This window comes from Gordionus sp. m RMFG-2023, chromosome 4 (genome assembly GCF_954871325.1).
Source record: "Gordionus sp. m RMFG-2023 chromosome 4, tfGorSpeb1-WG-v2, whole genome shotgun sequence".
NCBI lineage: Eukaryota > Metazoa > Nematomorpha > Gordioida > Chordodea > Parachordodidae > Gordionus > Gordionus sp. m RMFG-2023.
Genome location: NC_088778.1, coordinates 13171666 through 13190489, shown reverse-complemented (window position 1 = coordinate 13190489; position 18824 = coordinate 13171666). Strand labels below are relative to the sequence as shown.

The 18824-nt window shown below is 26.4% G+C and overlaps 2 protein-coding genes and 1 non-coding gene across 3 annotated transcripts in view; all 3 read left to right on the top strand.

Moving 5' to 3' along the window:
* The first annotated feature begins 268 nt into the window (after positions 1–268).
* LOC135929111 (integrin-linked protein kinase-like) lies at positions 269–11489 on the top strand. The gene is made up of 10 exons (XM_065465618.1): positions 269–436; positions 5093–5258; positions 6055–6247; positions 7601–7684; positions 7856–7941; positions 9388–9814; positions 10192–10307; positions 10398–10497; positions 10753–10883; positions 11013–11489. The coding sequence occupies exons 1-10, from the start codon at positions 345–347 to the stop codon at positions 11163–11165; spliced, it is 1548 nt and encodes a 515-aa protein (XP_065321690.1). The 5' UTR covers positions 269–344; the 3' UTR covers positions 11166–11489.
* A 2411-nt stretch (positions 11490–13900) lies between these two features.
* Trnap-agg (transfer RNA proline (anticodon AGG)) lies at positions 13901–13972 on the top strand. The gene has a single exon. It is a non-coding gene; the product is annotated as a tRNA-Pro (tRNA).
* A 3294-nt stretch (positions 13973–17266) lies between these two features.
* Positions 17267–18824, top strand: part of LOC135928962 (uncharacterized) — a 39403-nt gene continuing 37845 nt past the window's right edge. Inside the window, exon 1 of the mRNA XM_065465422.1 lies at positions 17267–17400. Within this exon, the coding sequence (XP_065321494.1) occupies positions 17325–17400 (76 nt within the window). The 5' untranslated portion in view covers positions 17267–17324. The remainder of the gene's footprint in view (positions 17401–18824) is intronic.

Genomic DNA, 18824 nt, shown 5'->3' with positions numbered 1-18824 from the left:
GAATAATAGTTGCATAAGAATTAATTTCCAGAATAATAGAACTTGAAATCGTCAAAAATATCTCTAACAATTTATTAAAGAGCTGATTAATGATTTTTTTTAGAACCCCAGTACCAATTTTATTTACATTTCTTAAATAGTTTTACTAAAAATTGCAAAATCTTAATTTTTAGCCAAATATAGATATCAACAGTGGATTATTGCATTAAGTTTCTAAAATGGATAAAAGAATGTTTAACAAATGTCAATCATAATTATGAGAATTTAGAAATGTAAGTCAAATCCTTATCGAAATATTTCAAATGATAATCCTTTCTCTATGCTTCTTATCATTTTAAAAATTAATGATGGATGATATCTTTTCATTGTGCCGTGAAGGTAATATTTTAGAAGTCAAATCCTGGTTAGAAAATCCTGAAAATGATATTTTACAAGGGTATGTTAAAACTAAAATAGTTTGTTGAAATGTTTTAAATATTGTTATCTTTAATGAAAATACATTCTTCTAATTTTTACATTTGTTTATATTCACTACAATAATGTGACTGTAACCTTCTTATAAGGCACATTTTGTAAAAATTGATTTGAGCCCTTCTGTACTGCAAGGCTTGTTGAGGTGCCTGCTTCCCCTTTGATTTTAGACCAATAATTTCATAAGTAACATATGATAATTTAATAGCAATAAATTTTTTATTAGAAATCTATATTAAATAATAATAATTTAGGATGGCATTCTACTCAGATTTTTACTATTCAGAAGATTAATATTTTTTGATTTTATGTTGTATCAAATAAATGGTTTATAAATAACTGAATCAAAGAATAATATAATTGATATGTATATATTTGAAATTATTATTTGTCTCATCTTAATATATAATTTTGTTATATTTATGAACATTATTTGATTATTAATTCATACATCATTTTAGATGTCAAATTGATTCCCTGGGTATTTTATTTATCACCACCTTATTCAAATTTTATATTTTCTTACAAACATCTTTCATTATCTTTTAACTTTATAACTTCAATAAATTTATACTCTTTCCTATGCTCTAGAAAACCACATCATCTTCATGCATATATATGTTGTTATTAGTTATATTTTTTTCAAAATTAGTTATATTTTAAAAGTGACTAGTTTAGTTATATACCAAGTTTTTCAATATTTTTTAAAATTATACATAATAATTTACAGATTTTAATCAAAGGAATTACAATTTAAATAATTAATTGCTTTGAAAAAATATACCTCATAATAATTTTTATTTGCAATTTCACAAAATTATATTTATCTGTTGCAAAAACATATTTATGACAATATAATATTTATTTTTCATAAAAATTTGGCTTAATAAATATTTATCCATCTAAAAGGCCTTCCCATATTTCTCCAAAAATAATCTTCCCCTAGACTAAAATATATACAATCCTGCCAATTAAGGATATAAAAAATTAGGGTTCAGTTTTTAAAGCTAACCCAATATTTTAGCCAAAAAATATTGCCTGGAGATTTTACTCATAGGTGAAAGAAAATCAAAATCTTGTTGCTTGCATATTTTTTTTTGGCCTAAATATTGGGTTAGTCGTTTTTAAAAATAAAGCCATTTAACAATACTATAAATATTAAGGATATATATAATGAATTTAAATTTTTGTCACAAACAAAAAAATGATAAGATGTTTAAGATAAAATATTAGGTTTTGTTGCTTTTTAATTATTTTCTTTATTCATTTTTAATAATTTATTAAATAAATATTTTTAAATAATTAAACCTAATATGAAAATATTTACACAACTGACTTTAGCTTGAAAATAGCAAATTAAAATTAAATTATGATATATATGAGATGTTTTTCTAAGATTATTTCCAATACCTGTTTAAAAAATTTCAAAACTTTAAGGAAACATAATGATAAAGTTTTGAAAAGTTTTTTAATTAATTTTATGTTATACAGTTTAAAAAAAATGAATTAATTGAAATAAAAATAAAGGTTGTACTATTTTTGATTTTACAAAATATAAATCTTAATTATGTTAGAAAAATACAAAACAGGATAAAATTAAACTATGCATGATGGTTGGTGGACCTATTCAAAAATCAATACAAATCAAATATTGCATTATTTATATTTGTTCAAAAAATAAAATTTACTCTTTGTATTTAATTTGAGTTATTAGAATAATTTGTATTTTAAAAATATTATAAGATAATCCATGGTATAACATATTGACAGAATTTTTTATATTTCACATTTTATTTTAAACAAAAGCCAAGTTCTGACTAAAAATAGCCTTTCACTATCAGGATATTTACCTTGTTAATCACATCTCAGGTTTATAGGTTTTCAATTGAAATGACAAATGATTAAATTTTATTAAAAAACATTAATCATAATTCTGATAATTCAAATATTTGATCAAATTATTTTATATCAAATAAGCAAATTATTAAAAAAATTTGTCGAATATATGAGTTATTCATTTTATTCGAATCGAATAATTCTTCCATTATTCAAAAAATGAATGATTTACCATTTTTTACTATTACATTCGTTTTTGAATAGCCTAACGGTGGACAAGCATTAATTATAATTATTATTTTTAATACCGATGAAATGTTTTCTTTTAAATTTTGATAATTATGAATCCTATTTCAAAAATATGGATTAGTGTTGTTAAACGGCTCGATTTTTAAAAACGGCTAACCAAATATGTAGCCAGAAATATTACTCAAGCCTAGAGATATTGCTCATAGATGGTAGAAAGGTTTGGGTATCTTTTAACAAAATCTCGTACCGTAATTTTTTTGGTTTAAATATTTGATTAATCATTTTTTAAAAATAACATTTTTTTTACCCGCCTGTTTTAAATATTTTTAACCCTCCAATTACAGACCTCTAGTTTATTGTTTAAAAATTATAAAATTTTATATTTACGTTCTCCCAATTTGTACATGAAATTATTTTATTTTACCTATACATTCTATGACTGGGGTTAGACAATTTATTAAATGTTCAAATTGTACAAGTAGATAAATTTATTTTTATTTAAACCATAAATTTTTCTTAAAATACTGCTTACAATATATCCACCCTCCAATAAAATTTCCAATATTTATGTAAAAGAATGATTAAATTTAATTAAAATAATCTTTTATTTTCGAAGGATAATATCAAAATCGAAAATATAAGATTCAAAATAATCTCTGCATTTAAGATGTATGGAAATTTATATACATCTGTTTTTAATACTTTATCTATTTTTTTGATTTTTCCCAACTAATTGAAACAATGGCTAATATTTTGTATAAATAAGCAATATTTTTTTTGATCAGACAAACCTAATCACGAGCGCATTAGGGGAAGAATACTTCCACAAACAAGTTAATCACAAATATATTATTTTCTTAAAATCTTTTCTCAATGTTTATAAGGTAATATATTCAATTTTTTCAGGGCTCGAACCCTGTTCAATAGGCTTTTTTTTATACTACAACCTATTTTTAATTTTCTCTTATTGAATTGATCGAATATCATATTTTATTCCTTGTTTGATACGATATAATATATTATTCTTTTTATTAGCATAATAAAAATAATGTTTTATTAATTAAGAAAAATATTAATTGACCCATCTGAAATCGCATTCAAAATTTTGGAACTGAACTAAACTCGACGAAAAAATAGGGTTTGAATTCCTACTTCTTTTAGAAACTTCATCTACTTTTTGAAATAGCAAATAATTGCTTCTCTCTTTCTCTCTCTCTATATATATATGAATACATTTTTAATAAATTAAATTCTCAATATCGGCAACACCAACAAATTTATTTAAAAGACCAAATTTTTTTTTGAGCGATTTCTCTTAGAATGACCCCATATAATGCGATAAAGAATATACTATTTTTCTTGATATTTACCATCAATATTTGGACATCCTAACGAAACTTCGAATAACTGCTTTATTTCTTTTTGTTTTAAACTCTAGAGTATTCAGGCAATTAAAATAACCTATATTTACAAATCTAAATATTTTGAAACGTAACTATTTTCTTTAATCTCTTTACCTTCCCTCCTTAACTAACCCCATATTTTATATATAATATTTAGGCTGTGCTGTTCAACATATTCGATCCGATATTGGTTTAATACCGATCCGATATTTGCCGATATTGGTTCAATCCGAACCGATATTTATACTGATTTTTCACCTCCCCCATTTGAACCAAATGTAATTAAGAAATCAATATTTTTTATGCAAAAAATCGAATTTTAATCTAACTTTTTTATTTCTACAAAGAAAACTATAATTAATTATATTTTAATAGATAAAAAAATATATTATTTAAGATCAGAATTTTTCCAAATATTAGTTTTATTAAGAATGGCTGATATTGCTGGCTGACTTTCAGGGTCCTTTTTTAAAAAAATTTGATTAGTTTTTTCTAATATTTATCGTTCTTTTTGTATTAGCTCTTCGAATGCTTTTGATGGATTCGCTTTAAATGTTTACGGATATTGGAATATATCAATTTTTCATTATTCCTCCCCGTGAAATTAGAACTCCGCAAATAACGCATTTTGTAAAATTATCTTTGTCTTTTGTAAAATATTTCCATAATTCAGATACCATATTTAAAAAAATTATTTTATATAAAGTATAAATAAGTTGTCTAATTTATTTCACCTCTTTACTTCTAAACAAAAATTGGCGTTATTATTTAAAAAGATTTAAAATAAATAAAACTATGGGTGTTCCTTTCTATTTTTATAAAAAAACTTTTAAATACTATAAATCTATTTAAAAAAATAAATAAAATTTAGAAGGTGTTGTTTAAAAAAAAATTATTTAGAAAATATAATAATGTAAAATAAATATACATAACATAAAATAACAAAAAAAAGAAAGGTAAAAAGATCGGATCCGGTTTTAAAGGTATAGGCCCGATCCGATATTTTTGGAAACAGCAAAATATCGGTGCCGATCCTATCCAATATTTAATATCGGCACAGCCCTAATATTTAGCTAATTTCGCCAACATTTTAATCTAATTTCCTATTTTAATATATAATTTAATCTTAAAAGAGATGAACACGGGTTTAGTCCTTTACACTGGGCGTGCAAAGAAGGTAGAATAAACATAGTGGATCTTTTACTCCTCAGAGGAGCATTAATTAATTCAACCAATATGGGCGATGATACTCCTTTACATTTGGCTTGCAGTCATGGGCATCTAGATATTGTTAAAAAGGTTGTTACACAATAATATATTGATAAATATAAATATCACGCTTGATTTTTTAAGCAAGATCTGGATATTTTGACAATTATTGAAGGAAAATTAAAACCCTGTCATTGGTTTAGCGTTGGCCGGATAGGACCTTGATTTAAAATTTTTTACCTGACCCGGTAAATCTCGACATAGTTAGCCGTTTTTAAATCGGCTCAAATGAAGCGATTTGGCATTACTACTGCCTATCCTATTCGACCAAACTCAAGTCTGTTGGGCCTGGATGCCATTCTCTCGGACTCAGTCGGATTGATCTTGATTTAATATTTTAATTTAGGTCGCACTCGAACCTCGGCAAAATTAATAATTTTGTTTGTTCAATATTTTTTATAAATATTATTTTATTTTCAAGAATAACGCCTAATATTTTTATAAATATTCTTTTCAAGAATGACGCCAAAATGTTTTTTATTTTCCCTAATAGCGCTTATAATTTTTCCGCTTTCTGAAATATCCTACTTTTTCAACAGTTCCTTATTTTATTTTTTATTAGTATCGGACTAAAATAAAATTTTATATCGGATTTGAATATTTGAGAAAGGTACTCGGATTGTATAGGTCGCACAAAATTAAAAAATTTTTTTTTTTCAATCAAGCCGTACCTGAACAAATAATCTCGATGCAGGGCTCACACATCGGATCGGTGACTCATCGGATTTTAATTCGATCGTTTAAATATTTTTTATATTAAAATAAAATTACTCTAAAAATAATATGATAACCGATTTTTTCATTAATTATATTTTATGATGTTAAGTTATTACATCATAGGGCAGATTTTAATGCAATAAATGAACATGGTAATACACCAATGCATTACGCTTGTTTTTGGAATTTTCTGGAGATAGCTTCGGAACTTTTGAACCGAGGGGCTCATTTAAATATAACCAATAGACACGGGGAGATTCCATTGGATAAATGCAAGTCACAAACAAAGACATCTCTTATAAGTTAATTATAATTATACTTATTTTTTTAAAGAAATCTTTTGAATTTACCCCTTCTCCCATATCTATGGGTCATCCTATGTAAAATCAAACACCTTTCGGTCCACCCCTTTCAATTTCTATAAATATTTGTAGGCACCTTATATATGTTCCAGTAATATCTGAAACGAAATTTTAGCTCATTAACAATTATATTATATGAGATAATGATGAAAAGTACAAAAACCGACTTTTTTAACATTTTACTAATGTTATTAGTTTTAAATTAAAAAATAAATTAGTTCGAATATTTAATCTAATTTTATTAATTAAGTCAATAATTGATAATTAAGTGGGAAACATCAAAATTAAATCTTTTTAAAATATTTCTTGTGTCTAGTAGAAAATTTGAAATTGATATTTCAAAATGATTATGAGCTTCGATTTTTCAAAAAGGAGAAATCGTAACTGTCAATAGTTTTCGAGTTATTTGAGATATTCTGGTTTCACTTTAAATGGTTTTTAATTGACTTTTTACAGGTGTTCAGTCTTATAAATTGTTTCATGTTAATTATTAGCTCCATTATATCTTTTGTTATTTTATACATCCACAACCTTTTATAATTGTATTTTCCATTGAAAGAATATATCCCGTTATCAAATTGTGTGCCAAATTTTGATTGGCATTGCTTATTATATGGTTAGAATTTGAATTCATCTTTTCTTTCGGGATACGTGTACGGGGTAATGTTTTGATATTTTTCATTCCAGACTATCTTCGGGTAAGAGATGCTGTTGATTCTTAGACTGTTGTTAATAAAGGATTGTAGCTTTCTATACACTGTTGATAGTAAAATGGGAATGATAGTGAAGTTAAATATTCTCAGTCTAGTTAATGCCAGATCTCCTTAGTTTTACATAATTTAAAGTATTTGTAGAAGCGTGCCTTGCGCTCTTTATTCTTATTTAGTGACGCCTAAGTATTTGATTTCGAGACTTTATTGTTTGTTATTAGATAGTCAGATTTTGAATGGTGGGTGCATGGGAGGACGGAGGAATTGCTGTCTCTAAGTTAATATTTAGGCCGACCTTATGGCTAAAAGTTTGAGTTTGTTGAGGGAATGGAGTGTTTCATCTAGATTTTTCTGATTACGATAGCATCCGCATAGGATATTATCCTATGTTCAAAATAACATCTGGGAATTAAAGAAGCGAAATTGTTTTAGAACTAAAATGATATAAATTATGAGATTTCTGGGATCTCAAATCAAAAGGTGAAAAGCGGGGAATACCTTAAGCGGGTATAACTATATATCGATTAATGGGTTTTGTTTTTTTAATACAAATTTCTCAATTTTATTTCTTTATTTTATTTAGAAAAGGCCGAAATTTTGCGAATTGACTTATCTAAAAAAATTCCTTATAAAGATCAAAGTTGGCTTGGGACCAAAAAAAGAAGCAGTACTATAAATATTTAATATTCGTTATTTAAATAATCTAGCCTATAATATGAATTTTAATGGTAAAATCTTTCAATTTTTGATTATTTAGTGTACATACCTTTTATATCTAACTTTTTAAGGTATCTGAGATTATTAAATACAAATTAATTATTATTTTTTAAATCAAAAGGAGACGCAACATTATCACGTAACTCTGGGATCGATATGAATCAACTAAATTTCGAAAAAGCATTAAACTTTAATCACCTTGACCAAGTCAGTTTGACAAAAAAATTGTTTTGATTTAATGTTATGCCTCATTATCGGAGTTGTTAAAGTATCTAGATATAAAAATGTTGTATTGGTATCTTACCATAATACCTTTTTTTAAAATAGCTGTATCTAGATACATTTTTAACCATATCTATCTATATATAAATACATTTTGATACAATTTTATTATATTAATTTTTTAAAATATAGTCCTATTTTTTTTATTAAATATCTCTCCAAGTTTATTTCTTTCCAATTCAAAACAGGTTTTATTTTACACAATGGATGACTAATATAGTAAATATAAATATTAATTTTTAAATGATTAATATTGGTGATACTGATGATAAAGAAACAATCAATAAGTATAAGCACGTTTTTAAAACTTGATTGGACTGGTTCAAACAGCGATTTATTATGAACTTTTAAACTTTACATTTTATGATATTAATTGCAGGAAGAAAAATTTAAATATGTGATATTATATTTTTTCAACTCCCCAAGAGGATATGGATAAGGACATAAATTTTAATATCTATTAAATTTTGACATTATTCTAAAAATGAGTATGATGATTTTACTATATTTAAAGATTATTTTAATTAGTGATCTGCATCGGGCCTAATTTCCCAAGTTTGGTCCAAAATTTTTTTTAAAATTTGTCCGGCCCGATTCTGAACAAAATTTTTTTATTTGTTCCGAAAAGCCCGCCGGAATGAAAATTATCTGACCACCTGGCCCTAATTTATTTAAATATAGAAACATTTAATTTTTTTTTTATTGTAAAGAAATATTCTCTATTTAAAAAAATATTAGCGCTTTGTTTCTTGCAAGAATTTTAAAGTATATCTATATATTTGACAAAATTTAATGATTTGATTTATATTTTTAAATTTAAACCTGGCTCGGCTCGAAATTTTTTAAAAAATATTAGGCCCAGCCCTAACCGAAATAATTTTTTAACTAAATCTAATATTAAAGTGTTATTCCTAAAGTATAACATTATTCTGCCTTCCAGCGCATTAGTCGAAAGACGTTTTAGTGTGACTAATATGTTCAAACTAAGGTGCCTCTGCGATAAAAATTATGAAATTTTTTTATTAATAAAAGCTTACAATACTAGTTTTTAATTATATATTTTATATATAAATAAGATATTAAACTGAATAAAAGATGTCTGGTTCAATTTTTTGTGTTTTCTATTGATTTTTAATTTTGGCATTATGTACTTGATTATAAGTATAAAATGTATCTTTACTATATCTTGGAAAAATCTCTATCTAGATATATTTTTAAGTTACGTATCATTATCTAGATAAATTAAGTGTCTTAACAACTCTGTTTATTATGAATAATATATTTTTTGCAAGATTATGTTTCAATTTTATTATGAATCGCCACTTAAAAGCATTTTTTTTAAAATACAATGTGCTCAACTCATTTCATAAGTTATGGAAGGGTCGATGGCAAAATATATCTATAGTGGCTCGTGTCATCAAATTTAGAACAACTGTAACCACTAACAATACCAAAATACTTAGAAATTTTCAGGAAGAATTCCCAAAACTAAGGGTGTTTTCTCATCCCAATATATTGCCAGTGCTAGGCGGTTCCTTCACCACAGATCAAAGCAACAAAAATCATCAGGATAATGATCACATTTACGAGGATTCAAATAACGGGAATTTGGAAGAATTATTAAAAACCTCTCATCCATTGTTGGTTATAATAAGTCAGTACTTGTCTATAGGCTCTTTATTCAATGCTCTACATTCCGGGTCAGGAGTAAACAAAAACAATGACTTTATTAACGACTGTAATAACGAAGGCGATGAAGTGGATGACGGTTACTATGCAAGTAGCGGTGGCTTTTTATGTAAAGATTAACTATATTTTTGTGTTATTCTTATGTTTTTACCTAAGATTTTTGATTACTTTTTTAAAACATTTTATTTAAATGCGAATAAGATTAATGCTATAGGGATTATGCTATTTAAATTTAATGAACAAACCCTTCATACTACAATATAGACCTCACATAACGTTTACCGCATTTTGATTTCAGATAATTTGCTATGGTTTATTTTATGAATATTTAAATTGGTATCATCGGTTTCTTATTATTTTTTTATACTGACTTTAAATAATAAATACAATCAAGTTCAAGGGATCCAGTTTCCAAATCAATTTATTATTTATTTTGTCAAAATAAAATAAAAATAATATTTATAATTTTATATTAAACGTTTATAGGTTTAAACAAGAAAATGTCTCTGAATATTGCAATAGATGTATGTAGTGGTATGTCCTATTTGCATTCTTTAAATCCGCTTATACCTAGATTTTATATCTCATCTAAAAATATTTTGGTAAAAAGAAAAAAATAGTTTTTTTTTAAAATACATTACTTCTCAGTTTTCTTCACACTTATATATATATTTTTTTAACCTATTTTTTAGTTGGATGAAAACATGAGAGCTCAAATAAATATCTCAGATTCCAAATTTTCATTTCAAAACAAAAACATATTATATAATGTCAATTGGATGTCTCCTGAAAGTTATATTTATTTTAGTTTGTTGGATATTATTTCTTTTAAAATTTTTTGAATGATTTACAAGTGAATCTTATATACGCACGGTTACAATATGCCAGAGAGATGAACTTTATATCAAATATCTTGAAAATCATTTTTAGTGATTTTGGTTGGTAACGATCGAGCTAAGGGAATTGGGATACTTTAAAAGTTTTACTGTATTTTGTAAAATTATGATGAATTTATTATAATTTTGGTAAAATTATTTTTGCTATAAGGTTTAAAGAAAAAGCGTGAACATCTCAATATTCAAGCAAGCGATATGTGGAGTTTCGCTGTCGTCTTATGGGAATTGAATACCAAACAAATACCTTTTCATTCCATGTCCAACATCTTGATTGGAATCAGAGTTTAAAATCAATTTGTAATATATTTTTTAAACGACAAATCTTGTGTATTAATATTGGGACCACTAAAATATTAATGAAAAATAATTTAAACATTTATGTATTGTAATAATTATGTTTTTATAATAAAGATGGCATTACACAATGAACGGTTACCTTTAAGTGACATTCAATGCAGCCATATGATAAAATTAGTTAATATCGCTATGAACGAAAATCCTGCTAAAAGACCCACTTTTGATATGGTTACACCAATTTTATTGAAGATGATCGATAAAATATAATTGATTAATATAATCACACCAAACAGATCTATTGTTTTATTTTTTTTTATTTGTAATAATTTATATAAAAATAGATTCATCATTTGCCATTTTTGTAATCAACTAAACTTTTTACAGATCATTTTTATAAATAATTTTAAACAAAATCAACAATTACCAATTTTTTATTAATTTATATTTTTAGATTTATTTATATATATTTTTTTATCCCTTTTTTAAAATATAAAACTATTTTATTACATTCTTATTCAACGTAATAATGTTAGTTATGAATATGATATAATTTTTTTGTTTAAGACACTAATAAATTTAGGTTTAACCATTGCTTTAAAATACATAACTCACGATACCGGCATAAGGTATAGACCTTACGGACATTTGTCAGGGAGAGCAAGGAGTTAACTTATGGCGGCAAAATTAGAACAAAATATTTGTTATAGTTGCTTGTGTCGAAAGAAGCTTCAAGACTTATTATAACCCTTAAGAAAATTTGTTAAATAATGCAAGAGCATTTGTGGGGGTTAATACGGACCCACATTTTAAACCGCTATATCTCATTCTTAATCTATTTTTCATTATATTTATAAAATATATTTTTAAAAGACATCCATAATATAACTATTTTAAAATTTGATTCATTAACAACCATTTTATAAGATATATAGAAGTTAGTGAAAAAAATTATTTAACATAAAATAAATCGCAAAATTTATTTTTATCATTAATAACAATTTAAAACGATTTATAGTCCAAATTTCCCATTTATATTGAAATTATATCACAAAGCTGAGAAGGTTCATGAGAGTATAAATTATGTCAGTCTTTTCAAATTTCGTATTCAATAACAAAAAACAATATTTAACATCATCTTCAAATATTAAATGATAATCTGCATTTAAAAATATAATATAATTTATAAGAAAGACAATTAGAATTAATATAATGGCTTATGGGTTAAAGTATAGGCCAAAAAAAGGAAGGTATTCAATATTATTAGTATGATTTATATTAAAAACATAAATATTTTGTTTAATATCAATGTAAATTGATATATTTTATTAAAGTTTCTTTTATCTGATAGATCAAAAGATTTAATTTTATTTTTTTAAAAAATTACAGATAGTTTAAGCATATTTTAAATTATTGAGGGTAAAGACAAAAATTAAAAATGATATCCGATTTTCAATTAAAAAATGGGGTCCATCTCCATATAATAACAATAAAATTCAAAAAGTTTTATTTTTGATGAAAGTATCGTACTTTTAATTTTCGCGTCATTGTAACTGGTTCATTTATTTTTCAAATAATTTTTTACCCCCCTCCCCCCCCCCTCCCTCCCCTCTCCCTTGAAAGATACATAGGGACAAATAGTTAAATACAATATAAATCCCTAATTACTTTGTCTTAATCCCAGAAAAGTTATTATATTATATTCTTATTTTAATAAAAAAGAAAATATTTAGATCTAATGTAGTTTTTTAGAACCTACCCGAGATTCTAAAATTAGAACCTACTTGAGATTTAAATTTTTTTAAGTCATAAGCTTAGACCAATATTTATATAGTAGCATGAGAACTATAGTTACTTGGCCAAAGACCAAGCCGGCCATCTTATACCAAATATTTTTAAGACAGGGAGGAAATTTTTCTATTTATGACTTTTTTTCAAAAATTATTATGGGGGGGGGGGGGGGTTGTTGCACAAAATTATATAACGGGCCATGCGACTTGCACAAATTTATTTTCAGTAGGGCCAGGCCGAAGATTTTAGAAATATTTTTAGGTCGGGGTATGCTGATCTCTTATTTATATCATATGCTTAAAAATATGATATATCATCTTTCTTAGGGAACATTATTTTTTTCAACCAACTATGTTATCAAAATAGGAGGCCTGCAATGTTTTAACCTACATGTCCACATTGATTAATAAATTTAACTTTGCAAATGTTTTTTTTTAAATTTACATGTTCTCCCATAAGCGTATCCATGGGGGGGGCCCTTACCCCCATTGGAAATGTGCCTGCTCTAATAAATATCATTTATGTTAATAAAGGCTCCCAATAATACTCCATCCACATCCCCTTCCCTCCCAAAAATATATTTAAAAAGTAAAGGTTTATAACTTTTTAAAATGACAGCTATAATTCAAAATTTTTAGAGAAATGGAATATTTATAAAAAAAAAAGAAGTGAAAACCCAAAAATATTTTTAAAAAAATCTAATATGGCCAAAGGCCTACAATAAGTTAAAGACCTCCTATATTTATGGGGAAACACCCAACTAATAGTGAACCCCCATCCCCCTTGACAAAATCCCGTATTATGTGGCCTCCCAATGTTCATTTATATTTAAACTTACGAAAATATTCATTCTTAATATAATAAAAATGCCTACTCTGGCCATTTCATAAACATTTAAAATTCTCCCAGCCATTTGCTCATTGTTATAAAATATCTTTAACCCGCTCATCCAATGTTTAAATTTTGAAAAGCGATTTCAAAAACATCAAATATCCTCGTTTAACTTAATAAGTTATGAAATTATTATAATGCCTGTCAAGACATGACATATGTTCATCTTTATATTTCAATTTGAACAATAAAATCATATTCAATTAAAATTACAAACTATAAAAATACTCGGTTAATTTTAAAAAATGATTAGTATAACATTTGATTCTTTATTTTGCAAATATTATACATTTATATTCAAATTATTAGGTAGAAACATTTAAGTCTCGTTGGTCTAGGGGTATGATTTTCGCTTAGGGTGCGAGAGGTCCCGGGTTCAAATCCCGGACGAGACCTATTTTTTAAGAAAATATTATATCATAAAATATATATTATATAGGTAATACGTAATTTTTTCCTTTGGTCATATAACTAAGAATATTAACGGAGAATCAATAAATAATTTGTGAAATCGATTTCTGGGTCCATTTCTGCTCTTCCTTAGTTAAATTTTGTTATCTCTTGACAATTATTTCTAAATGAAAGTATACAAGAAATTATTGGAAAACCTTTGTTTATTTGCTTTGGACATTTAATTGAGGAAACCCACACTTAAAAATTAAATTTTAAATAACTGAGCTCTGAAACTAGCGAGTAATGGACGGGATTTCACTCGCCCTACTATTAAGTGACGGGGGTAGACGTTAAACAATGGGCGAGGCAATGAAAAATGTTTTTAAAACAATGGCAGGTGGTCTATTTATTAAAAATATCATCTTAAAACATTGTATATTTTATAAGTTTGAATAAAAATATATTATAAAATAAGGATAAAAAAGTGGAATTAACAAACAAATTAATTTTTAAAAGTCAAACAGACGGGATATTTTTGAACAAATTGGGGAGTAACGTGAATACTTGTATATAAAATACTAAATACAAATATTTTTTGTATTGTTTTGATTGTGGACAGACAACGTCCAACATCAAGTACCAATATTAAAATAGCCGGGTAAAAGGGGTTAGAAGTGGGGGGGGGTGTAGATAGTAGCTGGCTCAAGGGACTTGATTATGGCTCTAGATTCGGGGAGGCTATCGACACTATTGAAAGGAATTAACTATGGAGTCGATTTATGGAATTTCTAATAGAGGAATGGACTCTTATTTTGTCATTTCTATTATCATTCATGTTCAGGGTTGCCAAGTCTACTACACCAGGGCTGTAGCCACAAGGGAGGGCATCCCAAATAATTTTGGCCACTTAGCCTGGCCTCAAGTTCTTTTGGTCCCCAGAAATGGCCGCCTCCAAAAATATTTCTCACTCCCAAATTCTTAAATATATTAGTTATGAAATTTTTATCCGCTCGTTAATCAAATGAAATAACAACAAACGGTACCCGCATTTTATATTATTCTAGCTCCCTTTGTGGGTCAAGTTCCACTACAATAACTGATGAAGAATTTTTCTTCAGGACTTGTTATTGCAATGTTATTATACACCTGCCAAAAAGATAAAGAATAAATTAAATTATATAAATAAATTATAAAAAATGCCCAATACATTTCACCCAAAATTCATAAAGTTATGTCTATTTTGGCGGGAAAAATTTACATGTTACAAATAGAGCTAACACTACTTGTTAATGGTGAACCTCACTCTATGCTTTAAATAAAGCAGAAATGGCAGCTACTTAAAAAAAATTCTAGAATATAATGAAAATAAAAATATTGAAAAACACAACTTTTTGCTATTCTATCTTCGATCTGGTTATAAAAAAAAATATGAAAGAGATTTTTTACTATATATAAATTTTATTTTTATAACAAAATAATAAGGTGAAAAAGAAATCAAATTTAACACTTTTGAAAAAAAAAAATTAAAATTTTTTGGCGAGGGTACTCAGTACTAAAGGTCTGCAATAAAAGCCCACCCCACTCGTTGTTTTGAAATTTATTTAACCCTTTCTCCCGCTCACTTATAATTTAAAAAAAAAACCTGCCCATCCGCCCATTTATCTATAAATTTTGTCCCACCCGCCCGACTAATGTTTAAAAAATATTTTAATTGGTTTGGCTCTTTATTTATTAATTTTATTTAATTAAATATAGATAATATGCAATATTATGAAATAGAACTATTATTTTAAATAAATTTAAGTCTGTTCTGCTCATTTAGCCTGAAAAATATCAAAAATTCTCCTGCCCAAGCCTGCCCATTATGTAAAAATTTTTTATAACCCGCCCGCCACGCGTCCAATGTTGAAAATATTTTAATAAACCCGACCACACCCATTCAAAGTATGGGCGGGCGTGAGCTGGCTGGCGAAAAGCCTGCTCAATGCGGACTCTACTCTGTACCTCCTCAAAATTTAGAAAGGAGGCTAAAAAAAGTGAAATTAGCATGGGGCTTAGTCCCATAGTCCCCCGCTAGCAATACACCCTTGTCCATATAATTGTGCTTATTTCTTCGTTTAAGAATGAATAAACAAAATTTTAATTAATGTAGCTTGTCCAGGTTCATATAATTTATAAAATAAGATTATATATAAAATAGATATAAATAAACCAAGATTTAATATGTCATCACCTCTAGTTTAACCCAGAAGGCATGGAAAAAGTGAGCCGAAGAATGTGGGTATGGGGGTGTGTCCATATAAAAATATTTAATAAAAATTTCTACCACAATTCAAAATTTATATTACTAAAGAATATATTTAGCGATTACTATAAATTAATGAAACTAAAGGCACTTCATTTGAACACAATTTAAAAAAAAAAATTACAAACGATAATATAATCTATAATTTTGAAAAGTCATAAACATATTCTCTTCTTATTATAAAATAAAATATAAATATTATATTTATATTAATGAGATACAATCAAACATCACATTTAAATATATAAAATTTTTATAATTAATTCCAAAACACAATTTTTACATATTATGATAATTTTCAATGCTCATTTATAAATTATATATAAAAAAATAGATCATGAATTATTTTTTTGAAAACAAAATTATGAATAAAAAAATCAGAGACCTGCAGACCCGACCCTAAGCCCAGCCCGGGAACACGGATCAGGTGGTATTCTAACTTTTTTAAATATACCCGAGCGCGCCTAAAATATTTTTAAAAATTTACCCGGGACGGCCCGAATATTTTAAAACCAAATATTTTAAATCGCTATTATTATCTATAAAAATTAAAAATAAATATGATATATTTTAAAACAATCCGGGCCGGGCCGAATTTTTTTAAAACCCGGACCGGACGGTACAAATGGCTGCAGGTCTTTGATTAAAATGAGCATGCTTCATCATGTATAATTAATTGTACTCCAGTTTCGTCATTGACGAAATTTCCTTTACGCGATCATTAATAAAACTCAGCATTACGTGATATGAGTTTAAGTAATTTAACTTACTGGATTAAAATCCTACATGTTTTTTACACAAAAACAAATCTATTAACTGGCAGCCTTGAATATAACCTTGAATATAATTTAATTGAAATAATACGCTGAGATGGTCGAAAACATAATAGTGTCCAATAAAAAAAATACAAGATTTTTCAAATAATCGTCAATAATATTTAATTCATAATATATATATATATATATATTATTTATATTATATAATACAAATATTATTATAATAAATACAGTTTACCTGATAATTTAAATTTAACAAAGTCTGATCCAAAAATGAAATATTTGAATAAAGTAGTATTATCAATTTTAATTTTGGTGATTTTAGACGAAGGAATAGTTTCCACAAATGGTAAAATAATATATATTATATGATATATTTTTTCGGAAATTGTTTCATGTGTAAACCATTTTTAAGTTTTTCTTGCTCTCTTTTTTAGTTAAATAAAGATAAACTTTCGATATAATTTTTTCCCCCTTCATATTATAAGTTTATGTATTCTAGTAAATTATTAAAACGGGGAAATAACTAATTTCGACGTTCCCAGGTGCGGACCTAGAAATGTTTCAAGGAAGGGTAAAAAAATATTTTAACGTAAAAAAAATATATATACATCGTTGGGTATGGAATCCATGGAGATGGAATCTCTCAACTTTGAATTATTTATAAAGGGCTACTTTTTAATTTTAAAGATTTCATAGGAATTGCATTTCTGCATGTATAGTACCCAAGCTGTAAATTTCAAACAATTTTGCCATAAATTTTATAACTACTTCTAATTTATATTGATTTTTATATAGAATTTTCATATAAATTAATAAATACTTAAATGTCTATTGCGAAAATTGTCTTAAGTTCATATGGTAAAATACTCTACATTTGCTGGGATACACTTCTGGTGAAATCTGATTTTAAAAATTTTGAAATCGCCCTCGGTAAATGATTTAAAATTGAGAGATACCGAATCCCCAAAGATTCCATGTCCCAATACGACAATATATACATAAAAAAAAATTTCAATTTCAATTTTATTTAATAATGGTAAAAAAAAAATCAAATTATCTGCAATAAATTATCAAATCATATCTATTTAGTTAAAATACTTTTAGAAAAAATATATCCAAAAATATAAAGAAAAAAAGATATATATATGAAAATATTTTAATTGAGTTCCCAAAAGGAAACCGCAATTAAATTCAAAAATTTAATTTTTGTCAAAAGTATAAAAATTTCTTAGGATCATTTGTGAAGACTCTTAAACTTAATAATTCAAAAAATTACATAAAGTTGATACTGGTGGTGGGCGTCGGCCCAAACCCCGATGCGATTGAGCATGAATACTAATGGGAGAATCACGGAAAAACTTTTAAAATTGTTTTTTTGGTACCCCCTTAATTTGTCATAGTCATTTCGACGCGTGCCAATTTGGCTCCAGTAAATAAATTCACTGCGTGTTTATTCGGCACCTAGCAATTTGATTTGGTGCACACATCGTAGTAACAATTCGACACATCGATAATCTCTTGCATGTTATTCTGGCGCGTGTCAATTCGGCGGAAAATGATAAATAACATTTACTGGATAGAACAATATACCGCTTCTGTTAATTCAATGTCATGTTGATTAAACGCTGATGTAAGCCATGGTTCTAGCGCTCAGAAAAATTTATCTCCACGACAGGGGTGTAATTCTAAATTTTTTTATATATTTACTAAAATGTCTTTAGTATCTAAAAGAATATTATACCAAGCCTGGAACAATTCTTAATAAATTTT